The sequence below is a fragment of the Podarcis bocagei genome (genome assembly GCF_964188305.1).
Source record: "Podarcis bocagei genome assembly, chromosome: 16".
Taxonomy (NCBI): domain Eukaryota; kingdom Metazoa; phylum Chordata; class Lepidosauria; order Squamata; family Lacertidae; genus Podarcis; species Podarcis bocagei.
The window spans coordinates 39015047-39040765 of NC_138142.1; the positions used below are offsets into that span (position 1 = coordinate 39015047).

At 44.7% G+C, this 25719-nt stretch overlaps 1 protein-coding gene, 1 long non-coding RNA gene and 1 pseudogene across 5 annotated transcripts in view; 2 read left to right on the forward strand and 1 right to left on the reverse strand.

The window, feature by feature from the left end:
• The window catches only part of LOC308575098 (heat shock 70 kDa protein 1B pseudogene), a 264638-nt pseudogene that overhangs the window by 142019 nt on the left and 96900 nt on the right, over positions 1-25719 (forward strand). The gene's annotated exons all lie outside the window — the stretch shown is intronic.
• On the forward strand, positions 1642-22691 carry LOC308575175 (natural killer cell receptor 2B4-like). Of its 3 annotated transcripts, XM_081173751.1 has the most exons (8): positions 2437-2578; positions 3230-3267; positions 5411-5755; positions 6297-6596; positions 9200-9331; positions 10109-10200; positions 17500-17597; positions 19123-22691. In XM_081173751.1, exons 3-7 carry the CDS (start codon positions 5632-5634, stop codon positions 17590-17592), a joined length of 741 nt encoding a protein of 246 aa, XP_081029877.1. In that variant the 5' UTR covers positions 2437-2578; positions 3230-3267; positions 5411-5631; the 3' UTR covers positions 17593-17597; positions 19123-22691. The 3 variants fall into 3 exon arrangements, with proteins under 3 accessions (XP_081029876.1, XP_081029875.1, XP_081029877.1); XM_081173750.1 differs by lacking the exons at positions 3230-3267; positions 19123-22691 and adding an exon at positions 17734-18220 and having other exon boundaries at positions 1642-2578; XM_081173749.1 differs by lacking the exon at positions 3230-3267 and having other exon boundaries at positions 2025-2578.
• Positions 19655-24651, reverse strand: LOC308575327. The gene is made up of 2 exons (XR_014002774.1): positions 23414-24651; positions 19655-23039 (listed from the first exon to the last, which is right to left on the reverse strand). It is a non-coding gene; the product is annotated as an uncharacterized lncRNA (long non-coding RNA).

Sequence of the window (25719 nt, forward strand, 5' to 3'; positions counted from 1 at the left end):
AACACAGGCACACGCTGTCTCTGGTACACATGCGCAAGTGTGGAAGGGTGTGCACATAGCTCAGTCGGTAAAGCAGGAGACTCCTAATCCCAGGATTGTGGGTTTGAGCTCCACATTGGGTGGAAGATTCCTGCATTGCAGGGGGTTGGACTAGATGACCCTCATGGTCCCTTCCCACTCTACAACTCTATGATTCTATGTTGATTCTTTCTTCTTTGCTCCAGATCTTTCCCTACGACCACCCGCCCTTTAAAGCTGAGTCAGAGCAAATATCAGTCCGTGGAAGACCTGGATTGACATTAGCTCTGATTCAGCTTCAGAGAGTGGGTTTTCATGGTGAAAGCTTGTGCAGGGGTGGAAATGCTTTAAAAAGTGTGGATTTCTGGAAAGCGTAGGTGTGGATAAGCTCTAAGTGAACATCACACGTGAATCACTTTTGTGTTTTTCGCCTAAGGATGGAGCAGAGTTCTGAGGGATGATGGCTGGTTTTGGGATTTTAGGGGCAGAGAAATAGCTTCTGTGTGTGTGTGAGAGAGAGAGAGAGAGAGATTGCTACTTCCTAAGAGGCCTGAGGGGACGCAGGTGGCGCTGTGGGTTAAACCACAGAGCCTAGGACTTGCCGATCAGAAGGTCAGTGGTTTGAATCCCCGTGACGGGGTGAGCTCCCGTTGCTCGGTCCCTGCTCCTGCCAACCTAGCAGTTCGAAAGCACGTCAAAGTGCAAGTAGATAAATAGGTACCGCTCCGGCGGGAAGGTAAACGGCATTTCTGTGCGCTGCTCTGGTTTGCCAGAAGCGGCTTAGTCATGCTGGCCACATAACCTGGAAGTTGTACACTGGCTCCCTCGGCCAATAAAGCGAGTTGAGCACTGCAACCCCAGAGTCAGCTATGACTGGACCTAATGGTCAGGGGTCCCTTTACCTTTAAGAGGCCTGAGTGCAAACTGATAGCTGAAGGATGCTTCATGCAGCCTCATTTGAATGCCTGCCTGCTCCTCCCTCCTTAATCTTTTGCAACATGTAAACAGAGATGGCTACACCTGCAGGCAAATTTCTCCCACCCACCAGCTGTCCTTTGCTTGATGCTGGAGTACCTGGAAACCTGCACACCTGTTTCTCATCTTTCAGCTGCCCAGATGAATAGCATTAGCACCCTATTGTGGGTTTCTGAATCTTTAAAATAAAGCTACCTTGAGTGCAGAGATAGATTCTAAGGCTGTGCACCAGATTCAGCAGGGGAACCAGCTTGGATGGCTCTAAAAGTGGATTAGACAAATCTAAGAAAACTGTTTGTAACAACAACAAAAACAACAACAACAACAACAATTTATTATTTATACCCCGCCCATCTGTCTGGGTTTCCGCAGCCACTCTGGGCAGCTCCCAACAGAATATTAAAAGCACAATAAAACAGCAAACATTAAAAACTTCCCTAAACAGGGCTGCCTTCAGATGTCTACTAAAAGTCAGATCGTTGTTTATTTCCTTGAAATCTGATGGGAGGGGGTTCCATAGGGTGGAATCTTTTGCAGTCATGCAAGTATGGGACAAATGAAGAAAGCCAAGAACTCCCTGCTACACTTTCTCCTCTCTGCCTGCTTTTCATCCTTTTGCAAAGGCGGCTCTCTCTCCCAGAGGACTGACAGCATTGATGGAAGGAGCATCATACTCCATCTTCAGCCTTGCGATAAATTGAAGTTCCAAAACTCTGCCTGGGGATCCAGTTGCCCAGCTTTACGCCTGGAGAGAGCAGCGCTTGAGTGGTGAGGGAGGGACAGCCCTCTGCACATGCCCAGGGGCACTTTTCACAGAGTTCTTAATGGCGGTGATCAGCTGGAATTTTGAAGCTTTACATCAGCCCTGGAAAGGGAAGGGAAGTTTTGAAAGTGGAGCCAGAGAAAAAAGGCAGGAGCCTGGTTGGATTAAGGCAGGGATGGGAAACGTTGTTCAACTTGAGGACCACATGCCGGTGGTGGGCGAGAAGAGAGGCAAAACAGGCTGGGGGATGAATGTGAAACGAGGGAGTTTCTCTACATACAAAGCAGGTCTGGGAATGGGTGTGACATGCAGAGAGGCTCATGGGGTCTGAGGGGAATGCATTTTTCTCCATCTCTGGTGAAGACAGAGGGCAGGAACTCCAAGAGACTTGAAGGGAGATACCTCTCATTTGGGCACTAAAGCTAGACTGTTGGGGTCTCTCCCGGTGCTTACAATTCTATTATTCTGTGCATTGGCAGAATCTGCTAAGAAGGAGCTAAAAACCAGCTGGAGGTCGAACAAAGTGGGCTGGCTGCCAGCTCGTAACCACACCTCTCCTCTCCATAAACGCCCCCACCTTCCTCTTTTCCGCAGACAGAGAAAATGAGCGTCTCAATTTTTCTCCTCCTAAAAATGCTCAACCTCTCATCACTTCACGCAGCTTTCAGACCCATCCTCTGAATGGATTTACGATGAACGACCAATGTCTGTGTGTCTTGAAGAGGAGTTCTCCACGCAGCAGGCAAAAGGGGGCTGCGAGGGGCTGCAAACGAAGCCTGGAGCTCTTTCTTCTAACTCTGTCTTTGCTTTCTTCTCCCTCTGGTAAGTCCTCCAAAGGCTTGATAAGGTGATATGCGCGTGTTTTTGCAGGGAAAGACGTTTGTGTAGATTGTAGAAGGCCTCTCTGTCTGCTGAAGCGGCCTCACAATCCCTTCATGGTTCTGTTATTTGGTAGCATCTAAAACGCAAACAACAGAGGGGATGCAGCCGGGAGACTCCCTGTGCTGTAATGGATGGATGCAGAGGCCGCCGACTATAAAATCGTTTGAAACAGTACTGCTTCCTTCTCAAGCAAGTGCATTTTAGGGTTGGAACAGAGTGAGATGCCGCAGTTTTCTTCCTCTCAAAATGGAGGGATTCTTCTTTGCAGGAAATTTCATTTCAGCTTTAGCCGGGGAAAGCTGGTCCCGCAAGCGATCTTTCAAAGAGTCAGTCCTGGGTTTATTCTTGAAGGCAAATATCAGGCTGATTTGTGTTTAAAAAGGCAGTTAGCAATGATGCTTCTGCAGTCTGACAAAGCACCTTTCAGAATTGAATAATGATATCCAGTGCACTCTGAGTGGGTCTCCTCTTGCGCTTAAAACCTCTCCATCCAGGCAACCTTACCCAGACACACAGAATTTGGCATGTGTTTTAATCGCGGGCGGGGCTCCCAGAAACCTTTTTATTTTTTTTATCTTTTTTTATCCACAGAAACGTACAAAGAGCATAACTTAAAAGCTTGAGTAAAGGTCAGTTCCTGAAATTAATAGGCAAGCAGAAATCACAAAAGATATTGTGCAATATTATGTTTTAATGGTAATGTGTTTTAATCATTGTCAGTCACCCTGGGACCTTAGAGCAAAGGGTGGGCAATATATTGCAATCAAGTAATTAATTAAACTATAATGAGTTTAATCAATTAAAGTCGCAGACTAAGATGGTGACATTACATCTCTCACTCTCCTATTCATATAAATTACAGAATCAAACTATTCTGATCCAAAACATACCCTCTGTTTAGCCCTCCCAGCAAATTTCAATTTATTGATCAACCTTTCAACTGAAGCTGTCTCCTCAACCTTTTAATATACCAATATTCTGGTGTAGCTCCTTCTAAGACCTCCGAAAACAGGTAGTTCTTCACTTTGCCTTCCCTTAAAAGATGACCGATCAACACTTTACTTCACCTTTTTATTGCTGTTTGAGAAACTGCTTAACAAAGCTAAATGACAATCCATTTCTATATCTTGATTGGTTATATTGTCAATTTCATGAAATACTACACTCCCGCAATCTTTTTCAAACTGTTGTTAGCTTGTCTTTGTTGGGTTTTTTGCTAATAATTTTTATTAGTTTTCAATTACAATCCAGTAATAGCCTCAATAAAATGCAATACAAATTTATAATACAATTATTAATACCAATTATTCAAATACCAAATTATATAATTTAGATAAGGTGCTCCCCCACGTGCTAGAATTGATGACTTGATTATTTGCTTTATTTCTCCGTTCCAAAATCTTATTAATTTCCATTACATTCCAATCATAACAATAATCCTTTATAGAACAACTGCAGTATTAATAACTTATATTCGTGTTGACACATTAGATGATTTATAAAATTACAAGTGAGGAACACAAACTATATCCTCCTCCTTCCTGTGTGTGGCAATTATTCTGTCCTCGGTGTTTCTTCGTTTCCTCATAAGATGTTTCTCTGTCTTTCCCTGGGTTGTTGCTGTTATCCATCATGCCTTAGGTGAAGCTGATATCCCATTGTTGTTCCAGAAAATTCTCCATTTCTCCATCCCGTGCTTCGTTATTTTGCAACTTTCTCAAGCTGAGTAGGAGACTCAATAATGAACCTTATCAGTTCCTTGGCAAGTTCACAGACTCCTTTCATCCTTCCGTCCAACTGAAGATAAATGAGCAATTATACTGCCAATTAAATTTAATTCCAAGTCCTCTTAGCATTATTCAGTTCATTCCATAAACAATAAAGGATGGGGAAGAGTCAGCTCTAGTTTTTCATCGTAATTCTTTTGCAAAATTGAGTTACCCTCCCTTTTTCCTTTTTTTTTTACACACGCAGTTCCGTTTAATGTTATATTCCATATCTATAATCCAATTTCTTCCATCCTCACCGGTACAAATATAATTTGAACTAACATTCAGAGGAGGGTTGCAGAATCATAAATGTAGAGCAGAAAATTTTATATAAAGAAACCATAGGCTCCCTTCCCCTACACACGTCTTTTGCACCGAATGAAGTCTTCTCTCAAGTTCAAACCTTAAAGACCTTGTGGTTGGTTTTGTTCCACAGTTTTTGATCTCATATTTTCTAGCACGTGTCTGTACTTTAGTCCAAATTAAGCAGTAATTAACAGGAGTACCTCTGCTTCTTAATGGTGGCATAGGAGGGTTTTTGGCAAACAAAGTGCTTTTGTACACCTCACCTCCGTGCCTCCCACAATCCATTCCGGAATGAGAGCCAGGTACCGAGATAAACTGCAAGGGAAGCCCGTTCCTCCCTGTCCCTGGGGAAAACTTGCAAGGATAATTACCCTCAATCATCCTTGTTTTTCCTTAACCAGCAATCTCCCGCTGTTGTGGGGTCTTCCTCCATTAAGGCAGAGTGGAACCGGAAGCCCCAGCTTGCATTTGTTTTAATTATATCTTGACTTTTTAAAATACCTGTTTTTAACTTTGTTATTTTTTAAAGGGTTTTTCCATTTAAAATCAAGTGGTTTATACATTTTGTTAGGTAAAAATAATGAATAAATCCACACATTCCGCAAAGCTTTAAATCGGTGATTCTGAGAGACATTGTCCCTTTCTTTGACTTTGACCCTTTTCCTTCCTTCTTTTCCAACTCCTTGAACTTTTTAAGGTACTACAAGTATCAGAGTACAGAATCCCCACAAGGAGAAGTTGAACGGGATCCTGGAAGGCTGTGTGTTGCTCCCTGTAAGTATCCCCCCTGAGAAAAAACTGAGGACAATCGAGTGGGGTTTCCAGTGGAAAAATGGTTCAGGAATTCAGCTGGCTGAATTGAAGGATGGAGAACTGGAGAGACTCGATCCAGGGGACAGGTTTGGGCCAAGATTGGAGATGGCCAATGAGACCACCATGAGGATCAAAGACTTGGAAATGGATGACAGTGGCATATATTCCATTAGAGTGAAGTTTAGTTCGACAGAGTATAAAGATTACACTTTCCATGTCTCTGTGTATGGTAAGTAGTTCTTTATTCACCTGTGTCTATTTATTGCGGAATAGAACCTGGAAAAAGAGCCTGTCTTTTTCTCCTTCAGCAGTGATGTCGGTGACAGCCATGGAGGACACACATTATTTTTATTTATTTATTTATTCATTCATTCATTCCCCACCCATCTGACTGGGTTTCCCCAGCCACTCTGAGCGGCTCCAAACAGAATATTAAAACCACGATGCAAGATCAAACATTAAATCTTCTCTTGGCTTCAGATGTCTTCTAAAAGTCAGATAGTTGTTTATTTCCTTGACAACTGATGGGAGGGCGTTCCATAGTGCGGGCACCACTACTGAGAAGGCCCTCTGCCAGGTTCCCTGTAACCTCACTTCTCACAGGGAGGGAAATGCTAGAAGGCCCTCGGAGCTGGACCTCAGCTGAATAATGGGGGTGGAGATGTTCCTTCAGGTATATTGTGCCGAGGCCATTTAGGGCTTTAAAGGTCAGCACCAACACTTTGAATTGTGCTTGGAAACGTATGAGCTTTTCATATGTTTTTCCACAGAACCAATCCCAGAACCAAAAATCCTCTCCCAAGTTGTCTCCAAGAGCCCAGATGGCTGCAATGTGACCCTACAGTGTCAGGTGCCTGGAAAGGGGGAATTCAACATCTCCTGGAAAGGAGGAGATGCCTTCAGGGACTTAGAAGATGGTTCAAAGTCATATAACCTCTCTGGCAATGGCAACAATCTCCACTTGTTCTGGAAGCTCAACTCCTCAGAGCCTAACATCACCTGCCTGGTCACCAACCCAGCAGATCAGAAAAGCATCTCCTCCAACTTGCTGCACATCTGCCAAACTGAAGGTGAGCGACTCTCTATTTTATTTAGAAAACTGCAGAAACCATTTTCCGTATTTTTCGCTCTATAAGACGCACCAGACCACAAGACGCACCTAGTTTTTGGAGGAGGAAAACAAGAAGAAGAAAAAAATTCTGAATCTCAGAAGCCAGAACAGCAAGAGGGATCGCTACACAGTGAAAACAACAATCCCTCTTGCTGTTCTGGCTTCTGGGATAGCTGCGCAGCCTGCATTCGCTCCATAAGACGCACACACATTTCCCCTTACTTTTTAGGAGGGGAAAAGTGAGTCTTATAGAGCAAAAAATACGGTAATTAAAAATTCATTAATTTAATCTTTAAAAGCACATAAAACACAGTGAAAGCTGAACAGTTATTTGTCCTCCTCGCCTTCCTCATTACACATTAGCTGGGTAGTTGATTGGGGTGCTGAACACCCAACACTGCCCTTCCATGTTAATTTCAAAATGAGCCTTATCATGGGGTCAATGAAATGGAAAGATTTTAATTTTTTCAAGTGGAAATCTAGACAGATTCATGAGCCGGTGCAAACTGAGGAATCAGTCCTCGTAACTAGCCGAGGATGGCTGGGGACGATTGCACGATTCCTGCCAAAAGCAAACGGGTGAAATTCAGGGTGTTGTCTTATCCGTTTCTTCTCTCTCTCTCTTTATACTAGTGGTTTACAAAGGAATCTAGAATATTCATTAAAACATACTTTTAAAAGCAGCCCTCAAAAGCACGTTACATAAACTTTTGAGATAGAACTGAAATCAGTACAGTAGCACTTTGAATCTCAAACGCCTTGGCTCCTGAACCAATCGACTCCCAAACGATCAAAACCCGGAAGTGAGTGTTCCTGTTTTCAAACGATTTTTGGAACCTGAACATCTGATGGTACTTCCACAGCTTTCAATTGGCTGCAGGAGCTTCCTGCAGCCAATCAGAAGACGCACTTTGGTTTCCAAAAGTTTTGGAAGTCGAACGGACTTCCAGAACAGATTCTGTTCGACTTCCAAGGTACGACTGTAAGTTGAAAAGAATCATTCTTACTAAAATCGCATGTTAAAAAGTACATGCTCTGATTTAAAATTATCTGGCAACTTTAACAAAGAACTCCAGCGCTATCCAGCCTTTTCTTTCTTTCTTTCTTTCTTTCTTTCTTTCTTTCTTTCTTTCTTTCTTTCTTTCTTTCTTTCTTTCTTTCTTTCTTTTTTACCTTACTTTCTTTTTACATTACAACATTTCCCCACCCAAAAATATGGACAGGTGGTTCAGTATCTCTCCGTTTAAGCCTTGGACATTTTTTAACCGAGAAACTTGTGGGAAAAGACTCCCCTCTCCAGCTGCCTTTTATCATCTGAAAACTGCAGCTTTCACAAGCTTCAAAAGCTATAACAGATGCCATAAACACAGGCCTCTTTGTCTGCGTCATAATTTATGTGGCTCTTATCATCCAAATAACGGCATTATATTTTAAAGCACATTTATAACAGTGCTTATCTGAAAGTCTCCCTAGATACGTATATATTAAACCCAAAGACAGTGTAGCCTGCTATGGGACAGATTTTCTCACAAAGTCCAAAATATTCCACCTCTTTTCCACTTCACAGACCCAGTTGTATTTTTGTCTCGAAGTCTAAAACACACATTGTTGGGACTAACCATTATTTGAGCTTGCATTCTCAGAGCAGCAAGAAGGTCATTCATTGGCAGCCATCAAGCCAACATCTGACATGAGAAAATATCTGGGGATTATGACATGTAGGTTTTCTTTCCATGGAAAACAGCAGCTTTGGCAATGAATGGAGCTCTCTAACAATGAAAGGATTTCACAGCCATTCAAGCACTCTCAGCATAGCTTATAAACCACATAATAATAGTAAGAATAATAATAATTTACCTCTAAGTACATATAATAATGAGAAAGCAGCAAGGAAAAAAATAGGAAGCTAGTGAAGTGATCAGGAATAGGAGATGGATAACTGCAGATAACCACTGGGTGAAACTTTTTTACCCCGCAATATTCTTTTTATTCCTCTATATCTGTTTTAAAAACTGCAGGTTTTCACAGTAGACCTGCCAACGTCTTAATGACCTGTTTGCAATTTGTTTGTAAATATTCAATAAACCACTTCCGTTCCTTAATAAAAAAAAGGTTGTCTTGATTTCTAATTCTTCTAGTAAGTTTTGCCATTTCTGCATATCCCATTATTTTCTGTAACCATTCTTTTCTCATCGGAACTTCTTCTATCCATTTTTGGGCAAATATCTTCCTGTGGCTGTAGCTGTATACATAAATAAGTTTCTATATTGCTGAGGTAGCTCTGATCCCATCAGATAAGTGGAGGCTTTCAAGAAGCTGGTTGCGCACAGCTCTAGCCGAGACCCTTGTCCATGCCATAGCTGCCATCTTTTCCCTTTTCTTGCGAGGAATCCTATTCAGAATAAGGGAATTTCCCTTAAAGAAAGGAAAATGTTGACAGCTATGGTCCATACAACCCACCAATGAGCTGTGGGTTCTCCCTTCAGAGCTCGTATTGCCCAACATTTTATAGGTCTTCCAATATCTGGCACGAAAAAACTATTATTTATCCAATCTTTACAGGTGGCAATCAAGCCGGACTGCATTGGAGCTGGAGCTGGACTTTTCTCATCATTTTATTCGTAATTTTGCTCCTCTTGGCTGGATTTGGGCTAAAGACCTGGAAGAAAAGAAGGAAGATGCCACCCAACAGAGGTAGGAAGCTTTTCGTAAGAGCAGAAGGAAAGTCTTGAGGGAACCGACCGAAGAATCTGTGGGGATGACCATCCTGCCCCCCACAGCTTATCTCTGTGAAACTTGAGTCCCTTTCAGTGGGGGTTTAGGGTTCCTATACATAGTACCCTTAAGTAAAGGTAAAGGGAACCCTGACCATTAGGTCCAGTCATGGCCAACTCTGGGGTTGCGGCGCTCATCTCGCTTTATTGGCCGAGGGAGCCGGCGTACAGCTTCCGGGTCATGTGGCCAGCATGACTAAGCCGCTTCGGGTGAACCAGAGCAGTGCACAGAAACGCAGTGTGTGTAATTAGCATATGTAATGAGACATATTTAGCATATTTGGCATATGTAATGAGACGTTACGTCACATATGCTAAAGCTATTTTTGGACATCTGCATACTATCCCTTGCTTTTTCTTATAGGACTAATTGCAGTTGTTAACAGTCGTCAACAGGTTTACCATACCCATTGGGTCAATCGCCCATCTCCTACTACCCTCCTGAGAAAAACCCCACACCACCCTCCCACTATATACCAGGGTCTGGTGACTTCTGTTTCAGTGTATCTGAAGAAGTCTGCATGCACACGAAAGCTTATACCCAGAACTAACTTGGTTGGTCCCTAAGGTGCTACTGGATTAAAAAAATAATAATAATTTATTTCGACTGTGTCAAACCAACACGGCTACCTACCTGAATCTGCTAGGCAGGTGTGGGTGACCCAATAGAGTAAATGTCTTATGTTTCCCTCTGCAGCTACCTCCATGATGCCAAGGGAGGAGCCACTTCCTGAGCTTCAGTACTCAAAGGTTGCAAAGAGAAGCCCCCCAGAAGGCGATGATGACCAGGTGAGAACTTCTTGCAGAACAGAATGGTGGGGGTGATGGAAATTGCGGTGGTGATGGAGATGATCGTGGCAATCCCAGTGGTGGTGGTGATATGGCCTAGTTCGTAAGACCCCCTTTAAGCCCTTACCATCTTCACTATTGGAAGGGAAATATTTACACTCAACATCTATGTGTCTGCTCTTCATTAAAAATAGGGCGTTCACACCTGTCAGGGGTTCAGGAGCAGAGGCACAGGAAAGGGAGGAAACAGAGAGCGAGGGGGAGGAATCCGAAGGAAATATGAGCGATGACAGCGGCCCGAGATCTCCGAGTCTTTCCAGTGAATCGGAAGATTCACAGAAAGGGGCGCCAGTGGTCAGAGCAAGGGGGGCACCTAAGGGGACATCCCAGGAAGAAGGGACCAGAGGAGACTCAGAGAGCAGCAGTTGGAAATCGGGACCAGCTTCCCCACCAGAGCACAGTAGGGGGGAGGGGTCGCAGGCATTGGGAGCTGGCGGCTCGCCGCAAGCGGGAAGGCAGGAGTTAGGATTGGCCACACCTCCATCGGGGAGCGAGGAAACGGTCAAGAGGAAGGTTGAAGGCTGCGCACGCGCGCCAAGTTCAAATGCACAGGAAGGCGGCACAGTAAGCAGTCCGGATAGGGAGCCAGGTCCTAAAGCCCGCCGCAAAGAGGGAGCAGAGTCCGGGGGGTCGGCGTCAGAAGAGTCCAGGAAGGAAGAGACCACAGGGGGCAGAGGGACCCAGAGGAGGAAGGAAAGACGGAAGAGGTGGAGTAAGGCTAGAGTATTAAGTTGGTGTACAGGAGGCGGAGACTCAGACGGAGCTTCGCCGGTCTAGCTTCTAAGACGTAGAGCTGCGCGCTGTGGCTTAAAATGGAAACTGTAACTCAATAAAGACTTTTGTACAATACTACCGGCTAGCGTGGTCCTCTGTGAGCTGGGACCTGGAAGCAGCTCTGACAACACCTTATATAAAGCACCCATTTTAATTAATGTTTGGGGCAGATCTGGGCTGGATCTAGACACATCAAAAAAAAACATTTCAGGAAAATGTGTTGCAAACCTCATATGGGGAAATCACGTTGCCTAAAGATGGAACTCTACAGCGCCACCTGGTGTCAGTGTTATAATGGATTTAAAAACCTTTTTTTTTTATCAATGTAGCTGAGTCCCTGGTAACTATACATATACATAGCTATATATCTATATATCGATATTGAGATATATAGATATATACCTATCTATTTTTAATTTAAATTTTCTGTTTCACACTTTACAATATTCATTCAAACAACCTTAAAATGTCAGTGACTTCCCCTCTTCTTTTTCCATGGTTCATTTTGCATATCATAAATCCCTTCATATTTTACATAAGCTTTTTTTAAAATAATATTTTATTAGGTTTTATCCATAAAAAAGTTTAGAAAAATACAAAAAATGAAAAAAATACAAAATTACAAAATACAGAAAAACAGACATTAAACACAAAAAAGAAAAGAAAAAAGCACATATAAAAAGACAAAAATTCCTTCTTTCTTAATTTCTCCTCTTTGATTAACTTATTTTCCTGACTCCCTCACGTCTCCCATTTTTGTATCCCTTTTAAAAGTTAATTCAGCAAATTCATGTCCTGTTAGTCTATCTATTTATTAATCCAATCTTACAATTTACCTTGTTACTAAAACCCCTGCAATTCATTTCCATGTCCTCAACATTCAAAAATTTTACAATATTTCTGCAAATACATTTTAAATTTCCTCCAATCTTCTTCCACCAACTCTTCTCCCTGATCTCGGATTCTGCCAGTCATTTCCGCCATCTCCATATAGTCTATTAGTTGCATCTGCCATTCTTCCAAGGTGGGTAGGTCTTGTGTCTTCCAATGATTTGCGATGAGAATTCTTGCTGCTGCTGCTGCATACATGAAAAAAGTTCTATCCTTCTTTAACACCAATTGGCCAACTATGCCCAGGAGGACATATTTTACATAAGCTAAACCACTCAGTATTTCATTATTACATCCATCAAAACTTGTTTACACTGTTGGATTTATCTTAATGCTGCCAACATTCTCAAGTGCACACCATTTCTCCCCATATATTCAATAAACGTTTTCCAATCTTCTTTAAACGTGTGTTCTTCTTGTTCTGTTATACTATGCATTAGTTCCGCAAGCTGCGCATGTTCCATCAGTTTACGTTGCCATTCTTCTTTAGTTGGGACCTCGCTCATTTTCCATCTGGGGGCTAACGAAACACGGGCCGCAGTGGTGGCATACACCTGGGAAAGTCCTATTCCCTGGTAACTTTTACAGTTCTCCCTCATTTCACCAGGCTCCACTAGTGAAGTCACAATTGAAGTGGCAATATTATGTACGTTTAAATATCCTTACCAAATATGCTCGTGTTCAGCAAGCCATTCTGCACTCTGCACTTCCACCTGCCCCAGCTGAGTCCTCCCCCACAAGCAGTTCATCAGCTCTCTTATTATTTATACCTCGCCCATCTGGCTGAGTTTCCCCAGCCACTCTAGGGTGGCTTGCAAAGATAGCAGCAGCAAATGCAAAGCAGAAATAGATGGCAAATGTCATTTCTGCTGTGTGGGTGTTCTGGCTTCTGCTCCTCTTTCAAGAGGTCCAGAGATCTGATCCGGAGCCTTTTGTCTTACACCCCTGCCTCCCCACCCCTTTTCAACCTGCTCTGTAGGAGAGATGCTTGTTTTAATATCCCTGTTCTGAGGTTGCAGGTGGTAAAGGTAAAGGGACCCCTGACCATTAGGTCCAGTCGTGACCGACTCTGGGGTTGCGGCGCTCATCTCGCTTTATTGGCCAAGGCGTACAGCTTCCGGGTCATGTGGCCAGCATGACTAAGCTGCTTCTGGCGAACCAGAGCAATGTACGGAAACACTGTTTACCTTCCCACCTGAGTGGTACCTATTTATCTACTTGCACTATGACGTGCTTTCGAACTGCTAGGTTGGCAGGAGCAGGGACCGAGCAACGGGAGCTCACCCCATCACGGGGATTCGAACTGCCGACCTTCTGATCAGCAAGTCCTAGGCTCTGTGGTTTAACCCACAGCACACCCGCGTCCCAGGCGTTGCAGGTGGTAGCTGAGGATGAAGCTGTCTCAGTACTGAAAACCTACTCGTTCTCTAGCTCTCTGCACCTACAGTCTGTCCACATGAACGCAGGTTGGCAAACGAAAATACGGTTTTCCTTCCCCATTTTGTTGAATCACAGAACAGGAATCAGCTGGCTCTTTCAGTCTGTTCTTGTTCTACGGTTGCTTAGAATAAATGTTTCTGTTTATAGTTGTTGTCTTTTCTCTCTTCCTTCGTTTGTAATTTGCATGTTTGTTTCTCTTTTGGAAGTGAGGGCTGCCTCGAAAACAATGCTATTCAGAGGAAGTTTCCACAAATTTACTGTATTGCATAAAACAAATAACCGCAGCACTTACCCACCTCCTAAAATGTTGTTCAGAGCTCAGAGGAAACCCACAGGAAATCCAGTCTCTTGGAATAAAAGACTGCTTCCTTCTTGAGGAAACACGTTAACCCAAGCATCTATAATCCCTCATTCACAGATGCTGAGATGATCCTGTCAACTTAGGTTAACTTTTGCATGTCGAGGTCCCCAGGTCACCCCAAATAACTCACACATCACACAGAATTTTTGTTTAAGGTTTTTGGCATAAACTTGGCCTCAACTTTATTAAAATACAAAAAACGTGAGTGGTTGCTTAGGCATTGGTTGCGACTATCTGCCCCCACCATGGGGGACAGACTGACATTCCGCACGATGCGAAAGTCAGAAAAGGGGAATACACTTGGGGGTAGCCCTCAGCCTTCCCCAAATGCCACCAGGGGCTCTTGCGTGGCCCTAGCCCCTCGACAGGGTTTGGACAAAAGCAACAGTGAGCCCCTGTAGTCCTTTAACGGAATCCCTTGCAGCAGCAGCATTAGAGGGTCAGGCACAGCCAATCCATGCCCCTCAACCAACCAAACCATAAACCAATGCCTAACCGCAAGTTGTGACGATTTGCTACACAGTAGGCAAAAACCAAATGGCCCCCAGCCAATCAGCCAGATGGACAAAATTCCTACCGGGCCCCTGCCCCAAGAGCAGACGACCCCATGACAGGCATAGCAAGGTCAAAGTGAACAACCCTAAATATAGGGGGGGGGGAGACGGGCAATCCGATGCATAGAGCGAAAAGAGGAAGCTCTACGCCTCGTGCTGGGAGTATTAGCATTTCTGGCTGTCAGTCATCAAATGGCAACATTAACTTCTTCCCAACAAAAAGGGAAGCCCAATCACAACAGTGGCCAATGATCAATTAGCCCGCCTCACAACTTTGGAGTGTCCTGTCGGCCCCCACCGCAACACATGCTCTCCATGAAGGAGAACACGCTTTCTTAAACTATAGGTGGAGTCAAACATGGGGCCTACTGTTAATATCTTCTTCCATATGCTTTTAAGTGAGTTTAAAGGCAAGCATCAAAAAATTAAGCAGGAACATATATCTAACTTTAACTTTGACCCCTAATAAAGCTACAGTTGGGGTGTATCTTGCAAACTTTGCACTAGAAATTTGCAATGGATACATCAAATTCTGTTTCTTTCGATTTCTGATTTTGCCAATCCCAAGGTTATTTCAACACATTTCTGCATCCACTTGTGATTTTGTTTTGTTTTTTTAAGTTCCCATGAAAATTAATCACGATCTTAGTACACATTTCTCCTAATAAATGCTTCTCAGGGTATGTATTTGTTGTATATAATCTAGAATCCTGCTAAGCAGCCTATAACTTTTCAGGTTTCTCCAAGCCTTAAAGGTAAAGGGACCCCTGACCATTAGGTCCAGTCGTGACCGACTCTGGGGTTGGGGCGCTCATCTCGCTTTATTGGCCGAGGGAGCCGGCATACAGCTTCCGGGTCATGTGGCCAGCATGACTTCGCCACTTCTGGCGAACCAGAGCAGCAGACGGAAACGCCGTTTACCTTCCCGCCGGAGCGGTACCTATTTATCTACTTGCACTTGGACGTGCTTTCAAACTGCTAGGTTGGCAGGAGCAGGGACCGAGCAACGGGAGCTCACCCCGCCGTGGGGATTCGAACTGCCGACCTTCCGATCGGCAAGTCCTAGGCTCTGTGGTTTAACCCACAGCGCCACCCACGTCCCCCCCCCAAGCCTTAGGCAACACATAATTTATAAGCTATTTTTTTCAGCTAATGCTAAACTGCACATCTATTAAACAAAAGTGAAAGTTGCAAATCCTGCAAGGCTTTCCATTTAGGGGGCATTGAGGTTGTAGCAGATGTTTGGTGCTTCTGCAAAAGAAATAGGGGAAATATATTCGTTGTTGTGAAAATAAAGTAACGAGGAAGTAACGAGATAACAGCTGGTTATTTCTAAGTCGGTAAATTCCACCTTATGGAACACACTTTGCTTATTTATGATGCAAATCGATAGACAGATGGGAAACATTCAACTTCCTCTAGGCAACCATGTTTGTGCAGGGAAAATGATATTTGCACAGTGCCCTAATAGCCCTAAAGATATGTTGGAAATGACCCCTTAGCAGCTGCTAGATATAAATCCATTGTTAGGCATACACAGAGCCTCACTCACTGTGTTGCATCACACCTTTTAATTTCAGTGGGTCTACTTTGAGTAGAACCAACATTGGATACAACCCATTTTTTAAGTTATGTACAATGAACACTAGGATGAGAAAACATCTGGGTAGATGACTGGCAGGGTGAGTCTTGAAGATGCTGCAGGCATCCCAGTCTCCAAATAGGTGGGGGAGATTTCAGGGGTTCGGTTTCCTTGCAAATGAAGGTGAATGGAGACTATGCAGTCTTTGGGATGCATGATTTTATTTACTTTTTTTTATATATAATTTTTTTATTGGTTTTACAAAATTTTTAAGACAATACAAACATATAAAAAGACATACAAACACGTATAGTTTCATAACCTTTTTTTTCATAGACCGTGTTTCTCAGACTTCCCCATACCTCCCCTTTCAGGGGTTCGGTTTCCTTGCAAATGAAAGTGAATGGAGACTATGCAGTCTTTGGGATGCATGATTTTATTTACACATACAGTGGTACCTTGGGTTACATATGCTTCAGGGTTACATATGCTTCAGGTTACATACGCTTCAGGTTACAGACTCCACTAACCCAGAAATATTACCTCTGGTTAAGAACTTTTCTTCAGGATGAGAACAGAAATCGTGCTCTGGCGGTGTGGCAGCAGCAGGAGACCCCATTGGCTAAAGTGGTGGTTCAGGTTAAGAACAGTTTCAGGTTAAGAACGGACCTCCAGAACAAATTAAGTTCTTAACCCAAGGTACCACTGTATATGCAACCTGAGGGTATTAGGGGAGAGGTAGTACTTCTGGTGGGGGATACGTCATACTTTATCCTGCACTCAGCTCTCACCTGTGGCTCCAGCTCCCAGCAGCCTGCCGAGAGGGAGGGGGGTCGGGTTCCCTGAAGCCTGACACCTGACCATTGGCCGTGCCAGCAGCTGAGGCTACTGGGAGTTGTAGCTCAGCAATGCCTGGGGGGGGGACACTAGGACCCCATCCCTGATCCGGGCAGTGAAGCATGAATGGGGAACATCTGTGGGTGTCCAAATGCTACTGGGAGCTATCCAACAACATCTGGAAGGCCACCAGTTCCCCATCCCTCCTTTATTCCTTAAACCTCTGGTCCCCCAGGTGTTGCAGCTCCTGTCACCCGAGACTAGCGGTCAGGGAGGATGAGAGGTCCCGTTCAACAACTTCTATAGGGGCACAGGTTGCCCAACCCCGATTCAACACTTTCCCCTGTTTGGTTCCTCAATATAAACCCCTTGCTCTCTCTCTGGAAGCTGCTATATGGGATCCTCATAACAGAGGGTCCTGGTTGCGCACGGGACCCAAGAGGTCACTTGGCCTCTCCTTTCTTGGTTTAGAGCATCTGAGATGACTACAGCCGTGTTTTCAGGGGACATACCTGAATAGCAGAGCCCGCACGTTGCCTGAAAGAAGGTCCCAGGTCCACTCCTCAAAATCTCCCGCAAGATTTTGGGAAAGATGAGCAGCGTTTGCAAGATCCAAAGTCTTGTGTAGCCCCCACACCTCCGTTCTCAGTGGCTCCCAAAGGCCACCATAAATGATATAATCAGCAGCTCAGCTAATCTCAGCTAATCTCAGCCATTCACTGTGCATAATCCAAGTGCAGGAGTTCAGATGGTTTTAGCGCAGGGTCTGTAAAGGATATCATTTTGTTTCCCTCTTTCAGGAACAGACTCATCTCCAAGATACCCCAACGTCACTTTCAACAGTGTATGCGGAGCTCCAACCACCCGCACGTCATTCTGAACAGGTCACGTGAGCAAGGTGAGGCTGCAATTCGGAACAGGGGGAATTCATGCTAACAGACCCTCTAAGTGTCCCTATTTTCCAGGGATGTCCATGATTTAGAGAAGCAGCCCTGGTTTCTGATTTGATCCCGGAATGCCCCGCTTTCCCTTAGGACATCTCTGTTTTCACTGGAGAAATGTTGGAGGGTATGGAGTTATCCGACCCCTGAGCCGTCTGAAAGCAATCCTATACAGTCGTACATTGGATCCTGAACACCTTGGTACTCGGACGTTTTGGCTCCCGAATGCCGCAAACCCGGATGTGAGTGTTCCAGTTTGCAAACGTTTTTTGGAACCCGAATGCCTTACGGGGCTTCTGCAGCTTCTGATTTTATGGGCTACAATAGACAACAACCCCGAAACCATACGTCTCTCAGCAAAACACACATTTTTCCAACCTTGATGAGCAAAGATGAAAATACTCCAAGCATCTTCAGTTTTGACTTTTAAGCTCGCTTTCACTTAACTGATCAGATATCAATCCCACTTCCTTTTAGCTCCTTCACATTTGTGAAAGAATGAATGAGTCACTGTCAAATTCAAGAGTGAGATCTGCTCTTTGTCATATAAAAAAGGACAGTCTCTCTGACCAAAGCCAGGGGGGGAAAAGTGTGCTTTAAAAAGGGGACCGAACAGGTCACCAGGACAAAATGTTCTGTTGCTCTTGCACGAAGCCAAGAACAAACACTCCACAAAACAAATTACAAATTACCGTGTGTGTGTGTGTGTGTGGTCAACCACAGCAGAACTGCAAACTGTGACAGCCAGCTGTTGTGCAAAATTCAATGCAAAGGGCACAGGCAACTTCCCAGACATTCTTTCTCAGAAAAGAAGTGCTACAAACCTGAGGGGTGCAAAGCGAGCTGCCTGCTTCCGAGATGATGGTCTCTCTTAAGGTGTTTTATCTGGGTCTTGACTTACACTGGGGTTGGGAAGGGTTGAACCAAGTGATGACCTCATAAAAGCGAAGGCAGAGGCAGCGACGGAACAGAGCCGCTCGGGTGCGCGGAGCAGCGCACGCACCCTGCAGCCAGGGGAGCAGCGAGCCGCCAATGGTGGACATTCAGCGCACTGTCTGCCCATGACCCCCAAGCCTCCCCCAGCTGTCGAAACAAAGGGGGAAAGGAGGAATGCAGCTGGCAAAGGGTCACAGCTCCCCGTTCCCCCCCCCAGCTCGGGGTAGGCTTGGGAGCCACAGGCAGGCTGCGTGCCAAAAGTCTCCCCTCCTCAGTGAAGCACCCGGGGCAGACCACCCCCACCGCACACCCCTTCCTCTGCCCCTGGACAGAGGAGCTTTAGAGGAAAAGGATATTGGCTGGGTGGGAGATGGTGAGTGCTTTCTAAGTTCAGACTGCCTTAGGAAACAAGCTTGGGTTATTTCCACCAAGTCAGTCTAGTTCAGACTGGAAAAGGGAGTGGCAATTTCTTGAAACTGGTGCCCCCTGCAATTAAAAAAAAACCCATAGATTGTACATTTCTTTCTGTTTCCCTTTTCCCTGCAGGTCTGATGAAACAGGGAATTCCAGATTTTCAAGGCATCTTTCCATTAGCACGGAAGCCTGGGCTGCTGAAATCTCAGGAATCGCTGTTGTATACATTCCACTTCCTGCCAAATACATGAATGCAATTGGTTAAATAGCTTCCTTCTTACTTTTCCCACCGTCTGTAGAATCCAGCCCCAATCAAAGCATCTTACTCTGTTTTAAATTTGGTCAGTTTGCAGTCTTGAATCAAATACGTATTTGCAGAAATTCAGAATTACTTGCTTATTTATTTTTAAAACAGCGCACTAGGTGTGCTGGGCCAAGAGGAAGTCTGTGCAAAGGCAATTTCTGGTCCCCACCGCAAGAAAAATGAACCATTAGTGAATTGTCTGAAAGGCAGACATGCAGGCACCATATGGAGCTTATAAACCACTTAGAGTTCCATTTTGACATTATGCACACTCATTATGTTAGTACTGGAGATTTCAAGGGAAGATGCGGATATAAATTATATCTATCTAATTCCTATTCGCTTTTGAGAACAGGTCAATGCTTTGCTTTGCTTTTTTTAAAGTAACTTCCCTTTTCCGTTTCCCTTTTTTTTTTTATTGCCAATACATTATCAGACCTTCTATCACAGCATATGATTTATAATTAGAAATGTACTTCGCTAAGAACGAAAGAGAATTGTTCCTACTTCCTCTGCCAGAGAGGGTCAGTCTAGGGGGAACAGTTTCTGCAACAGAAGCTCAATTCACAGAGGCGTTTTACTGGGGGAGACAACAACAAAAACCAAGCGGATTTGCCCATGGTGACAGAGCCTCATGAATAGTCCCACACATTCTTGTGGTAGTTTTGCAGATCAAGGCATCGCAAGGCGTTTCTGAGGTCCGGAAGTGCTGACAGCTCTGAAGTTCCAGGGAAACTTTTACTCAGAAAAAGCCCTCAGTCACCTGGCAGCGATAAGATCAGCCCCAAACCCTCAAAGCCACCAAATTTCTAAAGAATTTCTGAAGAGCTCTGAGAATCAGGAGGAAAAATGGAAGCCTCTTTGATTGCAAGAGGAGGAAACTTTTGAGAAGAGCCCTGCTAATAGCTGCTTTACCTTCCGATTCTCTGTTTTTGCAAAAAGAAAAAAATAGATTTCTCTTCTTTCGAACAGCTATCAACTTGGGCCTGGTCAGGAGGTGTCACGGTTCGGTCTACGGGCGATCAAAGTCCCGGTTGAGGATGTTGGGACCGGGGCAGGATGGCGGGGTGGGAGCAGGAGCGAGAGTCCAGAAGCCAGGGGTCCAAGGGGCAGGAAGTCACAAAGTCAGGGGTCCAAGGGTCGAGAAGCATGGAGTCACAAAGTCAAGGGTTTGAGGGTTGAGAAGCAAGGAGTCAAGAAGCCGAGGTCCGAGGATCAGGAAGCAAGAAGCCAAACGCAGCAAGGCAGAAAACGTGTTGCTGTGGCAAAGAGCCTCACCTGTGCAGCCGCGCCTTGCCTCTCCAGAACAAACTTAGGAAGGCCGCAATCCTGCGAAGCCCTACTGGTCACAGGGCCTGGCTCCTGCATGCACTCCTGACAAGGAGGACTGTGGACCATGAGGTTGCTTTTCCATGCTACTGTTTCTCCTCCTTTTCTCCATTTTTAATACACAGACATCGTAATGAGTGGCTTCTGCTGTAACCACGCCAAAGATGCACAGCTGGGTTAGGGGGAACCAAAGTTCACAGAACAGACAGACAGACAGACACAGTTGTACCTTGGTTGTCGAACACCCAAGAACTCGGATGTTTTGGCTCCCAAACGCTGCAACCCTGGAAGTGATTGTTCGGGTTTGCGGATGTTCTTTGGAACCCGAACGTCCGACATGGCTTCCAGCAGCCAATCAGAAGCCCCAATTTGGTTTTCAAGCGTTTTGGAAGTCGAACGGACTTCCGGAACAGATTCCGTTCGACTTTCAAGGTACGACTGTAGATAGGTAGGTAGGTAGATAGGTAGATGATGGATAGATATAGGGAAAGTAGCTGATTTAGGGGGCTGGGTGTTTTCAGTGGCACAGTATTCTACACAAAAGTTGGAGTTGGGGGCCTCTGAAATGGACTTGTTGGACATGAGGACGGGACCACTTCTGCAACATATTGTTCCATTTCTCACTTTTCTTTATGATTTGCTGTTGTTTTGGGCGTTACATGACCGTATTTTGTACTATAGTTTGTGTTCCCGTTTTTCAAAGTGAGTGTGATGTATGTATTTATTCTTGCAAAGCTGCCTTAATGCCATTGGTCCACCTCTGTAAGTATCTGTAGATGGGGGGGGGGCAAGGATTAACCCCTTCAAAGGAACAGGGGCAGATTTAGGTTGGATGAGGCCCTAAGTTACTGAAGGTAATGGGGCCCTTTATCTGTCCAGCTGTCCTTTGTCAACCACAAATTGTGGCTGTTTTTTGTGTTGAATATATGCTGCATGGTAATTTATGGACCTAATAGGTATCTAAAGCCATTTGCACATAACAAAATATGTATTTTGTTAAAGTAATTGTTGAACTGAAATACAATTAAGGAGAAGTATATTAATAGTGAAATACAATTAAGAAGTATATTAACAGTGAAATAATTATTAAGCTCTAACTTAAAATGATGTAGGTTTTATTTTATTTGTTTTTTTATTTTAGAAATGGACATCCAGGTTTTTTTTCCCTTTAATTTTTTTTGAGGGCCCTAAGCTATAGCTTGTTTATCTTATACGTAAATCCGGCACTGCTAAGAAAGCAAACATGCATGTGGACATCAGGTTCACCATTGTCACCTTCTGACCGTAGTGGTTAAGAGCGGTAGTCTCGTAATCTGGTGAACCGGGTTCGTGTCTCCGCTTCTCCACATGCAGCTGCTGGGTGACCTTGGGCTAGTCACACTTCTCTGAATTCTCTCGGCCCCACTCACCTCACAGAGTGTTTGTTGTGGGGGAGGAAGGGAAAGGGGAATGTTAGCCGCTTTGAGACTCCTGAAGGGGAGTGATAAAGCGGGATACCAAATCCAAACTCTTCTTCTACCTACATCCTCAAGCAAGGTTGTGCTATTGCGTTAATTTTGGAGGCAAGTTCAGGAGACAGTCTTCAGTCCAGCAGATACAGAGGCTGCCAAAGAGGGGAGGAGAGAGAAGCTTTTGGCTTCTGAGTCAAAATTACTGCCTTTTGCTGTGGGTCTCTCTAACCACATAAACGGGACAGGCGATATGTTGCCCTGCCCTCCAAATGTTAGGCTGCCCGTCCCATTATCCCTGGCCAAACTGGCTCCTGAGTCTAATGGGAGGAGTTGCTCTTATTGTTATCTGCTGCGATACTATCTCACCCTTCCTCCCAAAGGAGCCCAGGATGGCAGACAACAACATAGCAAAACAATGCATGTTTTATTCAAAATGAAAAGCGTATTTAAAGCATTGCAATCATTCAGTAACATCTGGACAGAATCACATTGACGACCCAAGCCATGCAAAATATAACCTACCTGAAACATGAACCAAGTGTTTTGCTTTTTTTATTTATGTTCAAATGCAATGCTGTTGTACTTTGTATTGGTGAATAAACTCATTTGTTTAATTATCTGGTGCCTTCTGATCTGGAGGGGGAGGGGAATCTGCCAAGCTGCACCTCATTCCAGGCCTGCGTGGTCCCCAGTTTACTGAAAGGGTAGATTTCATCCTGGAGGCGACTTGGGTGGGCAGACGTTAGACGCTAGAAGAGTTGCAATAGCAGCCTGCTAAAATAGCCTCCTTTCTCTTTGAAGTGCAACAGCAATACATTTTGCCTCCAACGTTGGAGGCAGCTATCCGGTCATTAGGATATTTTATGGCGTATGCCAGCTGAAGCAATCAGACAACCATCTAATGCGGTGATTGCCCTGCGGCTCTCTCCGGAAGGACTCAGGGGGCATCAAAGTTCAGTTGTTGGCTTTTGGGCAACAGTATCCCCTATATTAGGGACGCGGGTGGTGCTGTGGGTAAAACCTCAGTGCCTAGGACTTGCCGATCGTATGGTCAGCGGTTCGAATCCTCACGGCTGGGTGAGCTCCCGTCGTTCGGTCCCAGCTCCTGCCCACCTAGCAGTTCGAAAGCACTCTTAATTGCAAGTAGATAAATAGGTACCGCTTTATAGCGGGAAGGTAAACGGCGTTTCCGTGTGCTGCGCTGGTGCCGGCTTGCCAGAGCAGCTTCGTCACGCTGGCCACGTGACCCGGAAGTGTCTCCGGACAGCGCTGGCCCCCAGCCTCTTAAGTGAGATGGGCGCACAACCCTAGAGTCGGACACATGTACGGGCAGGGGTACCTTTACCTTTACTTTATCCCCCAAATTAATTGAAATTATTGAAATTGAAATACTTTATTGTCACTTGTACAACTTGTATACAGTGAGATTACACGAGCACCCCCCACTCAGCTCTCTTAGTCTTAATTCCCCTCGTTTACTGACGCACACCCACCAAACCCGAAAGTCAGTTGCCCTGTTGTTATCTTTTCATTCAGCAGCCTAACAGCCCACGGATAGAAGCTGTTCTTTACCCTGTTGGTGCGACTAATCGTGCTTCTATATATTCTGACTGAGGGCAGGAGATCAGGAAAGTGCCGGCCAGGGTGTGAATCATCCCTGAGAATTTTCCTCACTCTCCTGAGGCAACGTTCTTCCGCTATTTCATCCAGCGGATTCATGGGACAGCCAATAATATCTTGTGCTGTATTCACCACCCTCTGTAGGCACTTCCTATCAGATGATGTCAAACCAGCGTACCACACCATGATGCAGTATGAAAGGACACTTTCTATTAGCCAATAAAAGTGACCCACCTACTCCAGCATCCTGTTCTCACAGTGGCCAACCAGTTGCCCAAAAGGGAAAGCTTTAAGCAGGACCTGAACACAAGAGCAGCTCTCCCCATCCTGTGTTTTCCAGCAACTGGTATTCAGAAAGCATTACTGCCTCTGGCTGTGGAGACAGAGCTTAGCCATCGTGGCTGGTAGCCATTAATAGCCTTTTCCTACATGAAAATACTGCATCTCTCTTTGTGTTTCTCGCACAGTGGCGGCAGCCACACAACCTGTTATGTACTGAAGTTCTCACCCTGGGCCAGCAGGGAGATACTGTAGATAGTTTTCACTCAGGTCCACATATGCAAATAAGGGATTGAAAGTGACGTTCAGTGATTGGATAGTTACAGAAAGTGTTACAGTTGCATTGTAGTGGAGCTCTATTTAAGCAGGCTGGCTGAACCCTCTGTTCTGTTCTGGCCTGGCCTGTGAATAAACAAGAGATGTTTGAAGAATCGCTGTGTCGTCTGATATGTTCACCCACAACTTAACACAACCATTTTGGGCAGCAAAAAAAATGCCACGCTGCTGCTTGATTCTCCTTATGCAAACTGAACATGCCAAACCCACCTCTGAATTTTAAGAAGCTTAATTTTGCTGAATTCCTGCTGGCTCCCACCTTGACAGGAAGACCTGCCATTTCCACCCCCTGTGTTACTGCTGGAGGAATTCTCTTTTTGTAAGAAATGCATAGCTGCTGCTTACACAGCAGCTATTTTATGGGGGAGTGGCCCTGCTTTGCTGGGTCACATTTTCATGTTGTTATGAGAATTATCAGGGATAAGATATAAAATAAATGTTCATAAATGTACCAAACGCATACATAAATATATAAACCTCATGTCTGAAACAGTACAGGAAAACAGTCCTAAAACCATTTTGACTCTCCCAAATTGACCTCATGTTTCTCTGCAAGGAGGGAGGAAATGGGAAAGCCTCCCCATTGCCTCTTTGCTCACAAATCCTGTCTTAAGGGCGTATCTGTGTGTGAGTAGGGTGAGCCTGTGACCTGAGTATTTACCATCACAATAGAATGGCCAGGATGCCCAGGTAAAAGCAATCAGTGACCATTATCAGGTATCCTGGCAGACAGGTTTTCTGCTGTAGACTGCATCCTTCTGTGATGGATGTATGATGTATTAGGGGGTGGCCTTGAGCTACAGGGTGGCAATTTCAAAAGCCTATATAAGAGCTTGCACACCATTGTTCTGGGTTCCTCCTCCCTCCTACATGTGGTGACCCTGTTGCAACAGATCAATAAAGATCAGGCTTACTAGCTGCTTTAATTCTCAATATTCTCTGCTTGGCCTCTGTTATTTTCTCCTACGGATAGAGAACCTACGTAAGGACTCTATACTGGGTCTTGGGTACCCCATAAAGGGAAAAGGAGCAGTTTTTTCTTATAACAATGTACACCATGAGCAAAACCTCTTCCTCTTTTCCCCATTCAGCTTCCTCACCCAAATTTAGAAAAGCTGACCTTTTTTTGGATGGGGACTAGTTTCAGTCTGAATAGATGAGCAAAACCTTTCGCTCTCTCCCTCTCAGCCCACCCCATCCAGCTTCTTCCTTTTCCCCGCAGAACCCAGAACACCTAAGTTTCTTTTTAGCAAAGCAAAACAGCTGTGCAATCTCCCCTCGTGTTTATGACACATTGAGCAGCTGCTCAATAGGGGTTTTTTTTGCTTGTTTTAGCCCAAACTGATTCACTCTATCTGTCTCTGTGTACTTCCTCTCTGCTGTTGTTTAGTCATTTAGTCGTGTCCGACT

Bases quoted from the DNA above. Each gene is read 5' to 3' on its own strand.
- LOC308575175 (XM_081173750.1), top strand. From the start codon at position 2,449: ATGAACGACCAATGTCTGTGTGTCTTGAAGAGGAGTTCTCCACGCAGC. The intron at 5,756-6,296 runs GTAAGTAGTTCT...GTTTTTCCACAG, and splicing joins TTTCCATGTCTCTGTGTATG to AACCAATCCCAGAACCAAAA. The intron at 6,597-9,199 runs GTGAGCGACTCT...CAATCTTTACAG, and splicing joins GCACATCTGCCAAACTGAAG to GTGGCAATCAAGCCGGACTG.